Here is a 19,592-nt window from a genome sequence, read left to right as displayed (position 1 = left end):
CATGTATGCTATTATTCCCCTCTTATAGTAGCTTGTGAAACCACACCCATATCTTCAAAAATTTAGAACAATCTCTAAGGTTATATAATTTCTTTTTAAAAAGTAGATTGAATTCAACTTCATTTTTTTTGGTTGTTTTTGAGACAGGGTTTATGTGTAACAGCTCTCACTTCACTGGAACTCACTCTGTAGAACAGGCTGACTTCAAACTAACAGAGACTGCCTGCATCTGCCTCCTGAGTGTTGGGTTTACAGCAAGCACTACCATCACTAAGCTCAACTTCTTTTTCAATTAAGACAATAAATTTACATATCATTGCCTGTGTACTTCAGTAGCTGAGACCTTTCCCAACTCCAAACAGGGTCAAAAACCTTACTGGTAGATTTGACTTGGAAGATCACACTGTTTTGACAGGTTATAGACACTTATAGTCTAGTATAAAATTCTACACAGTGCTTTAGTAGTGAAATGATAACAGACAAGAGACAAAGAGAAATTGTGCCATGTAACCAAGCATGGATGTCGTAGAGAGCTCAGGTTTCCACTGATGTCTCTCCTTGGTGGGGTTCTATAGAGGAGATGGCAGAAAGTAAGAAAAAGTAAGGCACACACGTGATATCTGTGTATTCACTGTACAGCCACCATTGGCTATGTGCTTCATTAATGGGACAAAAGGTGGTTTATACAGAGTTCAGGGTTAGAATTTACAGATTATCTGGTGCTGAAGTTGGAGTTGTTCAGAAGCCAGAAGAAATACTGGATCAAAAGAATCTCATATTCATAGTGTTCTAAGGGGATACTGGCCCCATCACTCCTGCCAGAAAAACTGAATCACTGCATTAGATCATCTGTCATTTCATCTCTGAGCCTGTATGACTCTAAATACTATTTTTTCTTCCCCTCATCATCACCAATGCCAAATTTATTTAACAAGATAGAAGTGCAGCAACATCATTACAGGGTCAGCCCTGAAGCATCCTAGGATCATGTCAGTGGGTGTGTAATTATGATGGTTGGGTTAATGACTGGGAATAACAGATGTCTTGAAGCACTGTCACCCAGATGAATTTCTGGCAAACGGGTCTGATTTCTCAGACAAGAGGAAATGTCTTCTCATGTGGTCTCATGATGCTATTTTAAGATATAACTTAAGAGAAAGGTGAATAAGCTCTAATGTTAGAAAGAATAGATGTGAATTTTGATTCTAATATTAACTAGTTGGTTCACCATGAACAAGTACTTAACCTCGATGGTATCTCAATTTCTTGTCTTGTCAAGTGGACATAATTTACTAGTCAATGTGTGGTACTATAAAAATAATGGGACAATAAAAGGAATCAGTGTTTGGTATCTAGGTACAACAGAATAAATAGTATTGGCAATTATCATCTCACTTAGCTGAGGTTTTCCCTAAGCATGAACAAAACTCATTCTCTAACATGTTTGTGCTTTGAGATTTTAGGATAAATATAATACAACTTTGGAGGTCATGGGTTTTGACATTTGTTCTATATTAAAAGAATTTTATGAGCTAGGGAACTGACCACAAATAATCACCAAATTATTAAAAGAAAATATACCCATGATTATTTTTTCTCCTGTGAATTTCCACATCCATTCAAAAGAATTTTTAAATAACCAAATTATGTTAAATTATTTGAAATATATACTGACCATATATGAATACTTTGTGTATATTATACATGATGCTTTGTTGCAATCATTTTAATTTGAAGTTTATTCAAACTAAATTAAGTATTAAATAGTTTCATCATGGGATTATCCCTCAGGGTTAGTTGAAACAAATGTGGCCAAATTCTGAACCAGCCACTGTCCTTTCTACTCCCAGGTTTCTTAGCACTTGTGTTTCAGTATGTTATAGAGAAGGTGAAAAAAGCATTTGCTGGATGATTCAGGAGATTTGAGTTTTAAACATACTTGTTTCTCTGAAAACCCTTTTGAGACTGACTCTCCTAACCCTGGTCCCTTTGGATACTTTGTAGGCAAATGCGAATGTGGCAGATGCACTTGTTACCCTCCAGGGGACAGCAGGGTATATGGCAAGAACTGTGAGTGTGATGACCGGCGCTGTGAAGACCTGGAGGGCGTGGTCTGCGGAGGTGGTAACCAGTCTGTCAGCCTTTTATCCTCTGAATGCGAGTTCTTTTGCCTGCCTTTTTTCATTGTTTGTACCATTTAAAATTGCTGTTCAAAAGAAGTTAAGAAATATACTATTACACCTTAAAGCATCATAGTTGTATTGCTACTTTTATAAGCAAGAACTCTTGACTTGGGTTATGTGAAAAGACTGTCTAATCTAAATCGATTTCTAAGTTCTATGCTAGTTAGTGGCAAATAGAAGGTGTTCGTGCAAGCTGACATTTGATCACTGAGAAACACTGATGGAAGAAAGCAATGTCTCCCAGAAACTTAGGGGAAGAAACTGTAAGGTTATAAGTTCAAGTTGAACTACAGAATTATAAGAGATAGAAATTCAGTTTTTTTGCTTTGTTTTTTGGTTCCCAAAAGTCCCCCTCTCCCATACTGAAAAATCATTAATTATCCAGGTAAAGAATAAAGCAAGTAACGGTAGTCTGGAAAGCAATTTCCAAGAGATAGAATGTTGACATTAGCATCATTGAAGTGAGGGACTATGTGTCTGAATTATTCTAGTTCTGTCTGCCTCGAAATACTTTATAGTAACAAGACTGATGTTGCTTGTACCATTTGACCATCATCTGCTAGCTCTCTTCTCAATCAATCTGTCTACCATTCTAAGTTCATATCTACCTTCCTGTGTACCTTGCTCTGTAGTATATATACTCTGTGTCACTTACAATTTGAACAATGGGGAATTTTCTTTGAAGTAACCACTGTTTCTGCTAGTTTTTTGTGCTGTAATCGCAGAAGTTCCCCTCAAAAGGAATTTCTGCTTTCTTCTTTTTTAATGGTGGGAAATGGAGGGCACTTGATGGTTGGTACCCATTAACTCACAAGTGAGTGACCAGGAGTTCTGAGCCTCCACAGTCAGTTCACAGATCTTTCCTTACACTGTGGAGCTCTCACAGTGGCATCTAATTGTTTCCATATTGTAATATTGATTTTAGGTTAGATTAATATTAGTTTGTTAATATTACTTGTAGGTTGCCAGCATTATCTAAGGAGATTATTGTTATTGTGTTACCATTTAATATATGAAGCTTAGCAGGTGTCTGGAAAGTCCCATATGTACCTCTCTATTTGTATTCCCTTAGTGTTGTTGCTCAATTAGGGACAGTGCCTGCAGGAGGGATCTTTTCATAAGATCCCTCCTGGTTCTGTTTGTTGTTCTTTCCTCTCTGGCATTCAATGTTTACCTAACATGAGCCTCTTTGCCCAGCATAATTTAGTGACTTATTTGAAATGTTTAGTTTGGTAGAAACCTATTAAATCTCTATGTACATTAAATTGTGTGCCTCTCCTCCATGAACATCTTTATCAAAATTAAAATAGGCTACCTGTCACATGAGACATCACATGGATGGGTTTTGCTTAAAAACTTCTCAGGATTATACCTGAACACCTTTCTGTGTTGTCTGTCTACACAAAGCTGACTATCCCTGAAAGAATGGACTTCCATGACCCAAATGAGTAAAATGTCCGTATGTAAACCAGAACAGCAATCCTTTCATGTTCTGGCAGAAATGGAGTTGGCCCAGAGCTTAGAACTTTTTGAAAAAGACCTGTAGGTACCATGTTGTGAGACATAGATTGGCCTGTTGTTTGTTGGAAAAGGTAATGAGAACTGGAGGGTTTATCAGGAAAGGAAAGGCATTTATTAAAAAAACAACAAAACTGTGTGATTAGAATTTATGTATACAGGATAACGCATAAGGATTCATGGGTGCACTGAGCGCATTCTGGTACCCACAGCTACCAGAAGAGGGAGGGTATCAGATTACTTGGGACCAGAGTTGCAAGTGGTTATGAGCTTGACATGGGTTGTGTGATCTAGGTCCTCTGCAAGATCAGTGAGTGCTTTTAACTGTTGAGCTATCCTTCTAGCCACATTTTCTTGAAACTTGAATTCATTCTTAGTTGATTTTGAACCTGTTCTTGGAAAAGCTTTGTTAGGAACTCTATACTCAGTTGTTATTTAAAATAAAAAAAGCATTTTGCCTATATTTGCTATACATTGTCTTAGATACTGCTTTTTTTTTTAAAAAAAAAAAGAAATATTTATTTATCATGCATACAAATCCTGCCTCCATGTATGCCTACACTTTAGAAGAAGGCACCAGATCTCATAGATGGTTGTAAGCTAGCATGTAGTTGCTGGGAATTGAAGAGCAGCCAGTGTTCTTAACCTCTGAGGCATCTCTCCGGCCCAGTACTATTTTATTTTTAATGGAAAAAAAGGGGTAATTTTATTGTTTCCATTCATATTTAAATCAATATGCAAAGTAACAAAATACCTTAAAGCATTTTCATATATAACCCATCTGGGTCTCTTCTGCTCCTCCTCACACTCTCTGTATTCTTAGCTCCTCCTTTTTCCTACTTCACATGTGTCATTTTATTATTCTCAAACTATCCCCTAAGTATCACCTCCCCACTCCTGTGGATGCCTTTCTAGTCGTTTCTGAGCCTATACCCACACTCACACTCACAAAAATACACTTATATAAAAGTTACAAGCTAACAACATAAAGGAGAAAATAAAGCACAGAATTTATCTTTCTGATCCTGGGTTACCTCACTTTAAAACGTATTCACTTCCATCTGTTGCCTGCAGATCTCATGATTAATTTTTTCTAACAAATAATAGATATGAAAAATTATTTCCTTTGAAACACTTAAGTAAAGAACACATCAAAAGCCAAAATGGAATTCATTGATAAAAATGTCATTGGAAGTGATATCTCATAATGTTTTATTATATTTTTCAGGTTTCTTTTGAAAGGGGGAACATTTTTCAAATCTCCATCCATTAGCCCCATTGAAATATTTTGGTAATATGGTTAGTGAAAGTCCATCTTCTCCAGTATGTTAAACTGCATTGACTTACAGCTGGTACCTCTCACATCAATTAACATTCAAGACAACCCCCACAAACATGTATATGGACAGTCTGATCTAGACAGTTTTTTAATTGAGACTCCTTTCTCAGGTGACTGTACACTATATCAAGCTGAGAATTAAAGTTAACTAGGAAGTTAGTGCCCCTCATGTTACAGCCAGCAATAGGCACACTGATATTAAGTATGAAACATGTGGACACTATTCTAGCTTAGGCTCATAGAATAAATTGAAATTGTTGAGTTTGGACCATTAACTCAGTTTTACCACCAGTCTGATACATGAGTTCACCTTGACATTTAGTCTAGAACTCTGCTTGTTCAGGGTTTGGTCAGAGAACAAAATACAGCTTCTAACTCAAAAGCAGGGACTGTGAGAATGTTAGCCATCAAATATGTAAATCCCTAACATTCACATCTTTCTAACCAACAAGCACATGAAAATCAAGAACCAACATTGTGAATGTACCTTTCCAACAATAAAACTGAAGATGATTAAACCCACTCTGGCAGGTTAAGATAATTTATCAATTGTAGTCAAAGGTGAATGTAACTAATTTCATAATTTTCAACAGTTCAGCTTTGATTAAACTAAAATTGAAGCCTAAAAAAGAGTCATAATAATGACAAAAAGAAAATCAGTGCAAGATAGGACCTTTCTTCATTTAATTAGCTTGCCTGAGTCATTCCATCATCATACAGGGTGTGTAGATTTTCTCTAAACATTTTTTAGCAAATAAAATGAATATAACTGATAGTTGGCATGGATTTTCTTCTCAAATAAGTCACTCTTTAAAAGATTCTTTGTCTGACTGATAGTTCCTAAGATTTGTTCTTTTTCAGCAATGCATAATTTTCAGATTTCATAAAGAGAATACAATCATATTCTGGTTCAGATGTGTTTAATTATTTTTGTGAGTATAAGCTTAATCAGGGGCTTCCCTCCTACATGCCCTATACCAAGGGTGAGAATGAGAAATGGACTGCTTATTGGTTTTGTTTTATCACCCCTTGCTCCTAGAATAGCTACCCAGGGGTCCAATTTAAGAAGCAAGAAAGGATAATGAAGAGCCACTGCTTAATTACACAATCAGTTCCCATTTCTTCTGGGACTTCTCCAGCTCATGGCTGCAATTTGAAGGAAATCATACAGTCTGCAATTACAGATTCAGCAATGCCAGGAACTGCTGGGTTCTTATTCTGTGAAAGAGAAAGGCTTCCTAAGATGAACATTATAACATTTAGGGTACTGTCACCAGTGACATCTCAAAATCACATATCAGCGGGGATGTGCCTAGACAAAGATGCTGACCCTAAACTCTCATGTCCTAACCCTTTTCTGTCTTTGCTTGTGCTCTGTCTTGTTCTCAATGCATGAGTATTATTCTTATTCTCATAGACAGCCTTTAATGTGCCCATCTGCCAGGGAAAAAAGAAGAAAAGAAGGTTATCTGAATATTTTTAGGCATAGGACAAATATTCAATAGCTGCATATGTCAGTTGGCATTGTAAATAATGCCGATACAGGAAAGTTATGCCAGCTGTGTAAGATCTGTTGAATGAGTATACTAGAAAAATGTCAGAAATCAAAGAGTTTTTTATACTCATTTCCCTGTATACTTGACCATTAGCACCCATCCACATTCTCCAAACTCACATGACCTGACACACCCAACCCCACTCAATTACTTAAGTGAAGTTGTTAATTATGCCACGTCATCTGGCCTAATGTCTTCTCATTTTCTCATTCCTCTCAGCACAGATTAAATTCTTTACAAAAATAAATAACTTGCTGTGAATTTCATTCCCATTTGATTAATCATTTAGTCATTTTTCTTCAAACAGTTGGCTTTCACTGCCTGAAACATGCCCAGTTCTTTCTTGTCCCAAGGATTTCTAGGCTCTGTTCCTAGAACATTGGCTGCCTGGCTCCTTCTCATGCCTGGTTTTACTACATACATCTCTGAGCACCCTTGTTTGTCCCGTTCTCACTGTTGAATATAGTAATAGACTCCTTACGTTCTGATAATTCAAGCTACATTTTGCTGTGACTTGAGTTTATTTCTAGTAGACTGTAAATGCCATGAAAATAGAGTCAATATTCTTTATTCTACTATAGTCAAACTTGAAGTATAATATCCAGTACAGGCATTTCTTGAATTGATGACTGAATTATAGCCACATGAAGAATATGCTTTCAAAATTGATTAATATTTTAACTAAATGACAAATCAAAATTTAAATGCCAATGCATTTTTATGATTGTCTGGTGTAGTTGCCAATTTTACTTTGTAAAAAGATGTGATAAAAAGCTAATAAATATCTAATATGGTCCTTTTCCTTCCATACAAGTTTCATATTATATTTTTCTCTGTGAGGAGCCATTGACCTTTTCTCAGTGATACCTTAATTAATAGCAGAGTGCCTACTTTAGCAGTAGAGATTTCCGTGCAAAGTAAGAAACAAAATTGTGTATAAGTTTCAAAGGGAGAATTGAAATGTATCCCAAGGTAGAGTAAAATGCTGAAAAGTATGTACAGGCCTTGGATTTGAACTCAAGGCACACACGTGCGTACACACACACACAGAGACACACAGACACACACACACACACACACACATACACACACAACAAGTGTTATACTTGTAGATATCAGAGAATTCCTTATAGAAGTGTATCCAGTAATTTGCTGAGATTTGTAGATTAGGTAGGGCCTGAATATATTGAGAGAGGAAGGCATTCTTAATCTAGCACATGTGAGAAATGCATAGGAAACTTGGTTGGGTCAGTGGGGTTGAAGGGAGGATAGACACAGTAAGATTAGAAAAGCAGCTTAGAGCTCTGAGTTTTAGAAATATAAAGCATACCAAGGACCTCCTGGTTGAACAATAGGTATTCTCACAGTGTTAATAGTAAAGCTGTGATATGAGAAGTACAGAATAGGGCATTGTGAGCATGTGAAACTTGTTAAGAGGTATTTCAAAAGTTTATGATGTTATGTTGTAAGAACTAACAGGGCTTGACAATACCCCTTATGGAGGGAATTAACGATATTCAATCATTATTCAAAACATTTTGAACTGAGTGAGTAAGAAAGTTGTGCATTTAAAAGAAATAGAAAATGGAGTGTACTAAGCCTACAGATAACGACATGGATACTTCTTATTAATCATGAAAATTTGGCCTTAGCTTTAGGCTTTTTTCTAACTCGTTTTTATAACTTAATTAACCCATATTTTAATCTATGTTCTGCAGCGTGGTTTAGTTACCTCTCTTCAGTATGGCATGTCTGACATGCTCTGTATCTGATGATATATCCAACTTTCTTCTCCCCAGGTTCTCTGTGTCCCTGGAAGTCCCGCCCAACCTCTTCCTGCCTAGCAATTAGCCATTCAGTGCAATCAAATTTCCTGCAACATTTTCTCCTTTTTGTCTGAATTAATAGGAACTCAAACACAGTAGAACTTTCTATAATAAGAACAATTATCAATTAATTCATAATGCCCTGTTCATCTACTTTTGGCAAATAGCTGAACTACAAGATTTGAAGGGCAACTTGAACTGTAATAGTACATCGCTCTGAGGTTCAGCTTCCTCTTTGTAAGATGGGAACAACATCTGACATCACAGGGTTAGATGACAGAGCATTCAATGCATGAGGAAAGGCTTCTTGGAATAGATGACTTTGTTCAGATTTATTTTAAATTGGTCTCTCATCTTCTTTCTGTTAACTTTCTGTTAACTTATGGAAAATCACTACCTGGATTCATGGGTGGTCATGTTAATTACTCATAATAACAAATACTCATCAAAAGAGTCTTGTCCATTAACCTTTCCATTTCCAGAAATGAGTCTCAAAGAACACATGGTTAAGAAAGCATGGTGGCCACAGTAGCAGAAGCACTGATCAGTATAGATGACAATGATGTATATTCTATGAACACAGCAGGATCATTGTATCCATCTTCCTTCATTTCCTATGCTCTGGTTCCTAGCAACATATTCTGTTCATGACTGACACTTGAGAAATCCTTTCTAGGCAAATAACTGAGTCAGAGAGAGATCTGGCTGTATGAAAGTGTGACTATTGGGAAAGAATCAAAGCATTAGGTAGAAATACAAATTGGAAAATACAGAAGTCTAATGGATGGCTGTTTGCACAAAGGTGAGAAGGAGTATATACCCCTGTATAACTGTCACAAACACAGTGCTTCTTATTAAAGGATAAACATCTCAAAAACCAGGAATAGAGACAAAAGGTCAAATGTGAACTCAAGCCTCGTGAAAATTTTAAATGTTAAACATCAATAAAAGGCACAGGTATTTATGGTCTATCTGTTCTTGTTCATGAAGACTAATGTAAAAAAAAGTCAAGATCATTAGGAATACCTCCTGTTTTTATTAATAAGCTATGGGAGAGCAATTAATAAATGTTGGAAGCAGTGACAACGTGACTAGCCTTCAAAAGTGAACTGGGTGTCATGGTTTGCACAATGAAGAATGGCACCAACATAACCTGCTGATGGAAATGCAAATGAGAAAGGACCAATATCCAGAAATGACTCATAATTCCATTTTATATAATTTCAAGATTTCTTGCTCGAAATCTTATCTCCTATACCACATCCAAATATGTCATGTTAAGCTATCTCTCTGTGGGGGACACTGTTTTAAAACAACGGTGTGTCAGAATGTCTGTGTGTGAGGAAAGCATGTCTGATGAGAGATGAGACCCTATATTTCATACTATCTTATAAATTGATTTTTCTAGCTATTTCATCACATCTTTCCATTATCTTTGTCCTATGACTGTTTCACAGGCCATGGCACATGCTCCTGTGGTCGTTGTGTTTGTGAAAAAGGATGGTTTGGCAAGCTCTGCCAACACCCACGGAAGTGTAACATGACAGAAGAAGAAAGCAAGACTTTGTGTGAGTCAGCAGATGGCACATTGTGCTCAGGAAAAGGTGAGTATCACTGCTGGTCCTGGATCCCTGCTCAGAGATATGTCCATTAGAGCAACAGGTAGCATCCAGTCGATAGAGAATGAAGTTTGCCTGAGAAAAGCCATTCAGCTTGTGTGAACCCTGAGACCCGAGCATCAGCAACAGGCGGTGTGGAAACTAAGATGCTATGCTTCTTTTTGTCTGTGCAAAAGATGGAAAACTTGCTAAGTTTTCACAAATGCTTTACCAAAAAAAAAGGACTTCATTTGTATGCAGACACAGGTGTGACTTTTTTATATTTATGTTTAGAACTTTATCTTAAAAACTCTTTTGCTGAGTCATGTCCAGTTACAAATTCCATAAGGATATAGGAAGCTATACTCACTCAATGCAGTGAGTTATAGTGCATTTATTCCCTAACCTGACTTTTATGCAAAAGTATTCCCTAAAATATATACACATCCATATTGAATCCTCATTAGAGTTTCAGAATTTTCAGCTAGGTAGGCAATTTGCATATAGAAAACACACAAAAAAAATGTTGAGGGAGGCTATAGAAAGGGCTCCTCAGTTAAGAGCACTTGCTAATACCCACATTGATGGCCTGTAACACTCAATCCAGGGCATCAGATACCCTCTTCTGAGTTGCATAACATTGAATCTACACATACATATTTCTTCAATGAAATAAATCTTTTTTTAAGAAGAAAAAATTGCAAAATTTGATTAAATATTGACCTAACGGTATTTCCTCACAACAGAACCAAACACAAATCTCTACTAATGCATTACCAGTTATTTGCTTCATATTGTAGGAGAATAATCAGAGGTCATTGACAGTTGAGAGCCTAGAAGTCTATGAACTTAATCCTTCAGTGGATAGGATACTTGATCATAGCTAAATTCAAAGAGGAGTATAATATCTTCCCAAGGCTTTCCACTTTGAATTTCATCGTTCACATTAATGATGGGCAGCAAGTGGTTGAAATTCTTTTTCTCTTTCTTTCTGGAGGCATCATGGTGGGCATAGACGAAAGGGGCTGAGACTGAGCTCTTGCAACTGTAGTTTGTCTTTGTTACAGAGGATAATGAGGATGTTATCCCTAGTCTCTATGGGTATGGGACCAAGAACCTAAGTAAAAGTACAGCATGAGAGAGACTGAGGGATTTTAACATGATGAATGAGAAAGGAAAGTTTCTCACACCCTTTCACTCTGTATCTGATCAGCTTCATTAACTTGTATGATTTTCTAAAATGTATGTAGGAAAACTCTCATTCTGGTGGTCTCAAAGTATATAGAACCTTTTTATTCCTCATTTTGGACAGTTGTGAGCCAGGGACTGTGAGTGCATGCCATGATACTTTGTAACTCACCACCCCCCCCAAAAAAACAAAACAAAACAAAACAAACAAAAAACGACAAGCTTGAACTATACATTTGCTTGGTACCTGTGAATAAAGCCTTCACTTCAGGAGACGATGAAGAAATAGCATTTTATTTCTTACAAATTTATAGCCAAGACAATAAATCACTCCATAGAAAAATTTAAAACAAGATACATTGTTGTGACCTTCATAACAGATGGTGTCATTAGTACAATAGTGAAAACTGCCTGCTGGGGTGTCAGGTTGCAGCATTTTGTCAGGCTTGATGTATGAAAAGGAAAGTCAGTAATGGAATGGGGCCTTGCCCCGAGACTGAAACTGTTTTTGTAAATGACCAAGAGAGATGTGCTCAGTGGCCATGTTGCCCCTAAGTTTAGCTACCTTTACAGAATAAATGGTGAAATTTATAGGGCTTTATTTTTATTGTTTGTTTAAGGATTTATTTATTAATTTGGCTCCATGGTGGCACAATAATATATTTGTCTTAATAACATTACCTTAGATCGAAGTAATCACTACAATAGTCAGCTATACCTTTATGGGATAAGTCTTTAAATGTATCCTCAAACTGTCACAGTGATACTGCTGCATTCACATCACTAGTAAGTCTAGGGTACCCTCATTCATTCATCCGTTTCTCAGCTACCCCTGTTACATATCCTCAGAGAAGAGAACGGGGAGAAGTTACACTTTCAAAACTAAGCTTATCCTTGCCCTAGTTGCCACACCCAGTATGATCGCAAGAACTGCTCGTTTATGAAACTGTATGAATGCTTTTGTCGTGTCAGTCATCACAGATAGATGACTAGATGGTAGATCGAATCAGATTGAAATGTTTTGTTTTTGGAATGTTGTCTGAGGCAATTCCTCCATCCATTCTGCTATTCTATTCTCATTTTCAAAGGAAGTACGTTTCTTTCTCCTCCTTAGGTCTTTGGAATGTTCTACAGATAGATGGAAAAATTTCCCAATAATGGAAGCCAGCAAAAAGCACAAAGGAAAATGGGGACATTGTTAAGAGTTCTCTTGGAGAATGAAAACAAATGAGTTAGTAATGTTGTGGTTGCAGGTTTGTCACCCTATGGTTCCCTACAGGATGCGCCAGCTGTAGCCCATAGCTTGGCTGGGCCTTAATGGGAATGGGTCCCAGCCTGCTGAGTTGCACAGTTGCTTGCTTTGAGGTGTTCAGTAAGCTTAGACTTGTTAGACAGAATCTTCTCATTTCTTCCCCTTTCTAGATATGAATAATCCACCCCTGCTAATGGTTGTTTATGAGAACAGCCAGAGCTCTCTACAATAAAGGTCTATAATAGGTCCTAATGACTATATACACTGTGTTAATACTGCATGCTATGCTGTTCCTGTTTATGCAGGGAGTAGAAGGACTTCCTACTTATCATTAGCAAACAGAGAAAAAACACATCTGGGATTATGGAAAGCAAAGATTGCTTCCATAGCATACACAAAATCAAATCCCAATTTTATTCTAATATTTTGTGACATCTACAACATTTGGAGCTATAATTTACTTGTCAAATATTCAGTCTACATATACCACGTTGACTTTAGCTGTGCGTGCTCATTTCAGGAAAATACTTTGCTATTCTTTGCAGCTAAGCATTCCAGAAACAAAAGAAGTAATAAGAATCATTTCCAGGCAAGAGATTGAAGATGAAGTGTAAACTCTTTTTAGGAATTATGGTACACATGAAAAGGCATCCTAGGTGTGATTATATTAATATCATATGTATACAAAATCATTTCTTTCTATTGTGGGAATAACTTCATGATGTAAGAGATTCTATATAAGAAACAAAAACACTTATTTTCTCAAATAGTTAATCCTTCTCTTATGGAAATTAGCTACTAAAAATAACCGTCCTTTGGGTGACATCTTTGTGATAGACAGTAGAGTGCCTACGTAACTATTTTATTAGCCATCTGTTAAATAAACGATTGATTGTCCAAAATTCCCATGTCTAGAAATTTTAAAGAAAATATGTAAATTTAGGAAAAAGTTAATTCTAAAATGAGGATACACTTAGCCTAGGTAAGAATTCAAGGGTCCCTTATGTCTTTCCCACTAGACCAGCAGATAAGATTCTAGGCAATCACTCCACAAAAAATGGAAGACCTCCACACATGTCTGCAAGTCAACCAAAACTCTTAGAAAAACAGGTCAAGACTAAGTGACACTGGGCTGCACTTAAAAAACAAGTAAAAATAAATATAAATGCAATTCTCACTTAATAACAGGTTCTTAGACTCAATTGCCTTGAGATGTATGACAAGGAAAGACCAAAATGAAATTTGGTTGTAGGAGATTGTTTCAACTAACATGAATATACCTTTTTCATGTCATGAATTCACCTAGCACTTAATGACTAGGACACATTAATTTGCATTCTTTCATGATATGCATGACAATGTCATGCCAGTCTATTTCCCCAAACCCAAGTTTTCCTCTCTCTGTGTCCCTAGGTTGTTATTTGCCAGTCACTCTATTTCAAAAGTACTCAGAACATCTCCGAGTCTCCTCTGTGTATTTACAGCTTAATGAGTTTGGAGTTTTGTTAACCACATTGGAAACTTTTATTGTTTCACATTTTCTCAAGGTGATTGGTGACTTGAGTGACTTTGCAATAAATATCGGTATACTTTAGTAAAAGGAAATTGTGTCCAGAAAGAAAAGTCAAACAAGGAAATGGAAAACTCCTTTTGAATTCTGCAGTTTTACTTCTAACTGTAGCAAAAGCACTTCTTCTGCATGATTTTCAAGCCTGTCTCGACATTTCCACCAAGAGAATTTTCTTCTTTGAAATATCATAAAACTTTTTACTTTAAATATGCCATTAATTCCAAGTTACCCAAAATGTTTTAATAACTACGGTTTTTGTTGTTTGTTTGTTTTCTTTTTAAAATGAGATGAAAGGTAACTAGAAAGGAAGTTGATAAGGGGTAGGAAAATTGACTGGACCCCATTTTGGGCTCATTAGTACTCCTCCTGATTATAGATAAAATCCTGAAGGACAGGTCTGAGACATCAACCGGGCATGAGGGATTGTGTTTGCATTTTTAGCTCTTTGCCTTGCCACTCAGTATTTTAAAAAAAATCATGTAAACAAAATTCTACCATGATGAGCTCAATAATTTAGTAGTTATTTAATTATAAAATGAATCTTCACTTAATATAATTTGTTATTGGATTCCTTTAGATAATAGGGCCTTTAAAATGTAATTCAATTTAAAAGAAAAGAAACTAAAACATCTATTTTGAATACCTTTTGGGGAAATCATCTCTAAGGATGAGCCACATCCTGTTCCATTGACATTTCAGCCAGACTCAACCAAGGAACAATTGCTGCAGGCTAATTGCAACTGTCTAGATCTGTAATAAAGGCTTTCCTGAATGACCTTTATGTATTTGAGTAAGTAAAGCTGTTCTCTGAGAAAGCAGCTGTTCGATAAACTTTTACCTTTAGAAGATAGGTTATTACAAGCCTATTGTCAATGTGTCAGTGATAGTCTCCTCTTGATGGAAGCCTTTATTTCTCTGGTGACAGTCAGTGACACCCACTGTGATTTCAGGTTCTTGCCATTGTGGAAAGTGCATTTGTTCTGCAGAAGAGTGGTATATTTCAGGGGAGCTTTGTGACTGTGATGACAGAGACTGTGACAAACACGACGGTCTCATTTGTACAGGTACAGTATTGAATTACATTAATTGTTTTAGGCCACAGATGACAATACAACCCAAGGGCATCTACCACATACTGTCTTAGATAGCCAGAGAATGAAGGCAGCCTCCACATACTCAAGTGAACAACGCACATGTGTAGTATTTATGAAAGTATAAGTGAGCATCTGTGAATACTCACCAACATTTTCCATAGAACATTGCAAAAATGATGAAGCTAGATTATATGATTGTTTGGAAGCTTCTACAAGCTAATCTGCCCTATTAATTTACACAAGGTAATGAATACAAATGCAGAATTCTCTTGACAACCATTTTATTTTAACATGAAACAGGAGAGGGCTATTGTTTTAATCAGCACTCAGATGCCACAATTGGTGTACTGGCTACTTTTAGGGAATTAGGGATATGTATGAATATGTGTGTGGTAGGAAAGACAGCAACAGAGTATACAAAAGATTTGACTGTGTAGTGGCTATTATAATCCTTATTAATTGAGTTATAATAATTAACTATAAAATATTGAATTAAATTAAATAATAATATATGTTCTACTGAAGATATTATCTTAATTATAAAACATATTCATACTCCATAGAATTATAGTTGATTCAATATACCATTAATAAAATTCTTTCTCAGGAACCCAAAATATTTTTGTAATCAAACATTTTAAAAGGTTAAAGATAACTATTTTCACATGACATTAAATTAGATAACCACTTTTTCTGTTCACTTTACTATCAAAGGATATTTTTTTCCAGCTCTCTGGCATGCCTAATTTCAGATCAAGGGCCTTTATGCTTTTCAGTGTTTATTTTTAAGTAGAACATGGATTTCTCTCAGGTGATTAATGACATAATAATATCATTGTATTATAAGACACTCTAGAGAGGATGAATGGAATGGTTTTCTCATGTACAGTTATGATTCACAGTCACATATTCCAATGGTGCTTTCTGATCATAACTGTAATTCCCATGTTTATTTTACTGCAGGTAATGGAATTTGTAGCTGTGGGAACTGTGAATGCTGGGATGGATGGAATGGAAATGCATGTGAAATCTGGCTTGGCACTGAATATCCTTAATGATTCCACAGGAGACAACTGGATTCTTATTTCTAGGCAACTTTAGAAATTTAGAGGAAAGCATATGTAAACAGCACCATGACTATTGTATGTTTTTTCTATTTCTGACTGTGTGAGGGAAACATGGGTCTTCACTAGAAATGACTTCAATAAGCTGATGTAAATTACACAACAAAGAATTGTCCTCCCATAATTAACACCTGTGGTTCATAATTAAGAAGAGCACTTTTGCAACCCACAAGACATTTGGCAATACCTACAGAGAATTTGGATGTCGGACTGGGTAGTGTAGGGGTGCTTGTGCTATGGGCACTTTAGATATAGTGGCCACAGACAATGCTAAACACCCTATAGAACACAATATCCAATATTTGCCAATATGTAGTAGAAAACAAAATAATAAATCACTTGGTATTTTGGACTCCACATTCCAACACCAGAAACACTGTATTATAATATAAGGATGATATTTATTCTCACATAAACCAATCATTTGGATTTTTCCAGGATTCCATATGACTCTGAATTTGCATATTGGGACAATGATAACAGACACATATGACTTGTGATGATGGGCTGAGGCTTACCAGATCAAAAGGGCTTTAAACTTACAAGAATCTCTTACAGGAAGAAATGAAAAATGTACAATTTGACATTTTAATAAATAGTGACATAAGTTGTTTATATTTTGTGTCAATATCTATTCACCCACTGAAAACAAACATAGCAGAAAAAAAAATGAATCAGAATACGCACTTTAGATCCCAAGAACTAACAGACCATGTTTTTAAGACTAGGCATCGCTTACATGTACAAGAAATCCGATTTTTTAAGTCATGTAATGTGTCCTCTGAAAAAGACGGTGTCTAGTTAGAACAACAAGGATCCTATACTGCATTCATTGCTCTAAAAAGACTCTCTTTTCTTCAATGAAATGGTAGGGTCAACAAGAATGACACATATTTCAGAAGCTCAGTAGTGGACTCCAAAATCTAGAAATAGCTTAAATCAAAATTACAAATATTCACTCAGTGATAGGAACAAAATGTTTATTTTCTTGGTGAAATTTTGTCTGTATGAAACTCACATTGAATTATGAAAATGTACAATATCTGGGGTTCCCTTGCATATATACAGTTAGATCTACTTATACACATAGTTGAAGCAACCATTATTTATAGCTAAAAAAATACCTTTTTCCTAAATGTGAATTATTTGTAAAATCCTAAAATAACATAGCAAAATCATTTCTGTATTATCTTAAGATGAAATTTTTACTTGCAAATCTGATATTAATAATGTAAATATTCTAGAGTCATGGCTTAGACTTTATCAGTCAAGTCACCAAAAGTAAAGAAAACATGCCTCCACATATTACTTAAAAAACTAAATATTGAAAAGTATTTGAAGAGTCAATTTCACTGGTGCTGGTTTTATAGTAACAATAAGGTTCTGAGAATTTAACCTATTTATAAAATTGTTGCCTCTATCCTGAGATTAGGGGACCCAGCCATATAGGTGTTATTTCTATTACTAAGCTGGCAACCAACATCAGATTTATAAAAATGAGGGAAATATACGGAGTTAAGGTAGAGTATGGATGATTGCATTCTTTTCTCTTCTCTGTATTTCCCATTCTCTATATACATTTTAATCCATAAAAGAACCAATTATAATAATTCAGCAGCAGTTCTGATTATATGTTTGGTGGTACCCAAACATTGAGATTGAGTGACCTTCCCATCATTGTATAAATGATCTTCAGATTTCCCTATTGCAGGACTCAGCCTTCTATAAAGGTGTGAACAATGTGTATTAGATAAACCATTGTAGGATTTTTCTTTAATTTTTTAATATTTAAAATTGTAATAAATAAATAAAAATCCATCCTGAGCTCTCTGACCAGACATAAACAGGGTGTGGGCTGGCTTTAATCACAGCTGTGTGTGTTAGTTTGCAGACTTTGCTCCCCTGGAATTACCTTCAGTTCCCTTTCATCAACACAGTTGCATCTTTTTAAGTTGTTATTAATTCTCTGTTTTTTTTTCTATCAGTAGCATCTACTACAAAATATGTGTTGCTCTTCTTATATTTTCAAAAGAAACAGTGTTGAAATATCCATAGCATATAAGTGTTATCAGAACAGAATTAGGACATTGGATACATGATTATTTCATGATGGTCAAAATATGATATCTTAAATTTTGGACAACATGAAAATATGTTGTAGTTGGCCATGTTCTGGAGTGCATTGTTACAGGTTATGGAAAGAAACTGTAGTATATATCCCACAGCAACTCTTTTTCTTAGAAAACAGACTTGGAAAAAAAGGTTCAGTTTATTTGCTATAGTGTGTGTGTGTGTGTGTGTGTGTGTGTGTGTGTGTGTGTAAATTCTACACACTTTTGTTTAAAAAACAAAACATGGTGACAGTCAAAGATATAATCTATTCCCTATCTAAATGTTTCTATACTTTGATTCCAAAGTAGAAACTACTTCCTTGAAAATGCTGAACAAGAACAAATTTGTAATGAGTGGGAGAAAATAAGCAAATCTCTTTGGCTTGATTGTGGCTTTTCAAAAACCACACTGGGACCCATGATAACTAAAGAGGGGGCATTAAGTTCACCAATGGTGGTGATTCTCATCATATTTGTTTAACAAACCATCAGTGAAGAATCCCTCCAGGGGAGTTATAAAAGCCAATGAAAGTCCTCAAGATAAGAGAAGAACCATTGTTTTTACTGCCTTGAAGGAATCCGAGTTTACCTGGATTCCAGCAGCACCAGGGAAGGAATGGCTTGCCTCTATCAGTTCAAATACAAACTCAACCTCACCAGTAGATATCAAAATTAGACTGAATGAGAATCAAGAACAAAGGAAAACAAAACTACAACACAGTCTTAATTTGCAAACTCAACTGTCACAACTTTGAGACCACATAGTATTCCAGATGCTCACCTAGCCTTTTGAGTCACTGTTTAAGTCAAACCCCTAACTACAACACAACTTACATTCTGGATTTGAATAAGTCTATACTTCAGAAAATAATTGGGCATTTAGCCTGATTGTCTCCCTATGACATTGTCATTTCAAAAAAAAAAAAAAAAAAAAAAAAAAAAACAAAAACAAAAAACCAAAAATGAAAATCATTTCTCTTTATTTTCAGTATCTTCTACATTGAACTGTATCCACTGTAGTCTCATGCTCCTCCTTTGAGGGATATCAAAGACCTATTATCCATGTAATAATTGGGAGAAACTTTTAACAAAGTAATACTTATTTACTTTAAGGAGAAACTTATTGTTTTAGTTTTTACTTAATGTACCAAATTTGATATGATAAAAAAAAGACGGTTTAGTAGTTTAATAGTAGTTTAATAACCAATTAAGTGGTTAAGTATGATATATTCT

General features: G+C 35.7%; 1 protein-coding gene across 1 annotated transcript in view; it reads left to right on the top strand.

Annotated features, from left to right (window-relative positions):
* Itgbl1 (integrin subunit beta like 1) overlaps nucleotides 1–16,863 on the top strand; it is a 172,912-nt gene extending 156,049 nt beyond the window's left edge. Inside the window, exons 8-11 of the mRNA XM_051195187.1 lie at nucleotides 2,005–2,121; nucleotides 9,880–10,026; nucleotides 14,981–15,094; nucleotides 16,088–16,863. Coding sequence (XP_051051144.1) covers nucleotides 2,005–2,121; nucleotides 9,880–10,026; nucleotides 14,981–15,094; nucleotides 16,088–16,179 — 470 coding nt within the window. The 3' untranslated portion in view covers nucleotides 16,180–16,863. The remainder of the gene's footprint in view (nucleotides 1–2,004; nucleotides 2,122–9,879; nucleotides 10,027–14,980; nucleotides 15,095–16,087) is intronic.
* The last annotated feature ends 2,729 nt before the right edge of the window (nucleotides 16,864–19,592 follow it).

Source organism: Phodopus roborovskii, unplaced genomic scaffold, assembly GCF_943737965.1.
Source record: "Phodopus roborovskii unplaced genomic scaffold, PHOROB, whole genome shotgun sequence".
NCBI classification, from domain to species: domain Eukaryota; kingdom Metazoa; phylum Chordata; class Mammalia; order Rodentia; family Cricetidae; genus Phodopus; species Phodopus roborovskii.
This window is presented reverse-complemented; position numbering and strand designations above follow the sequence as displayed.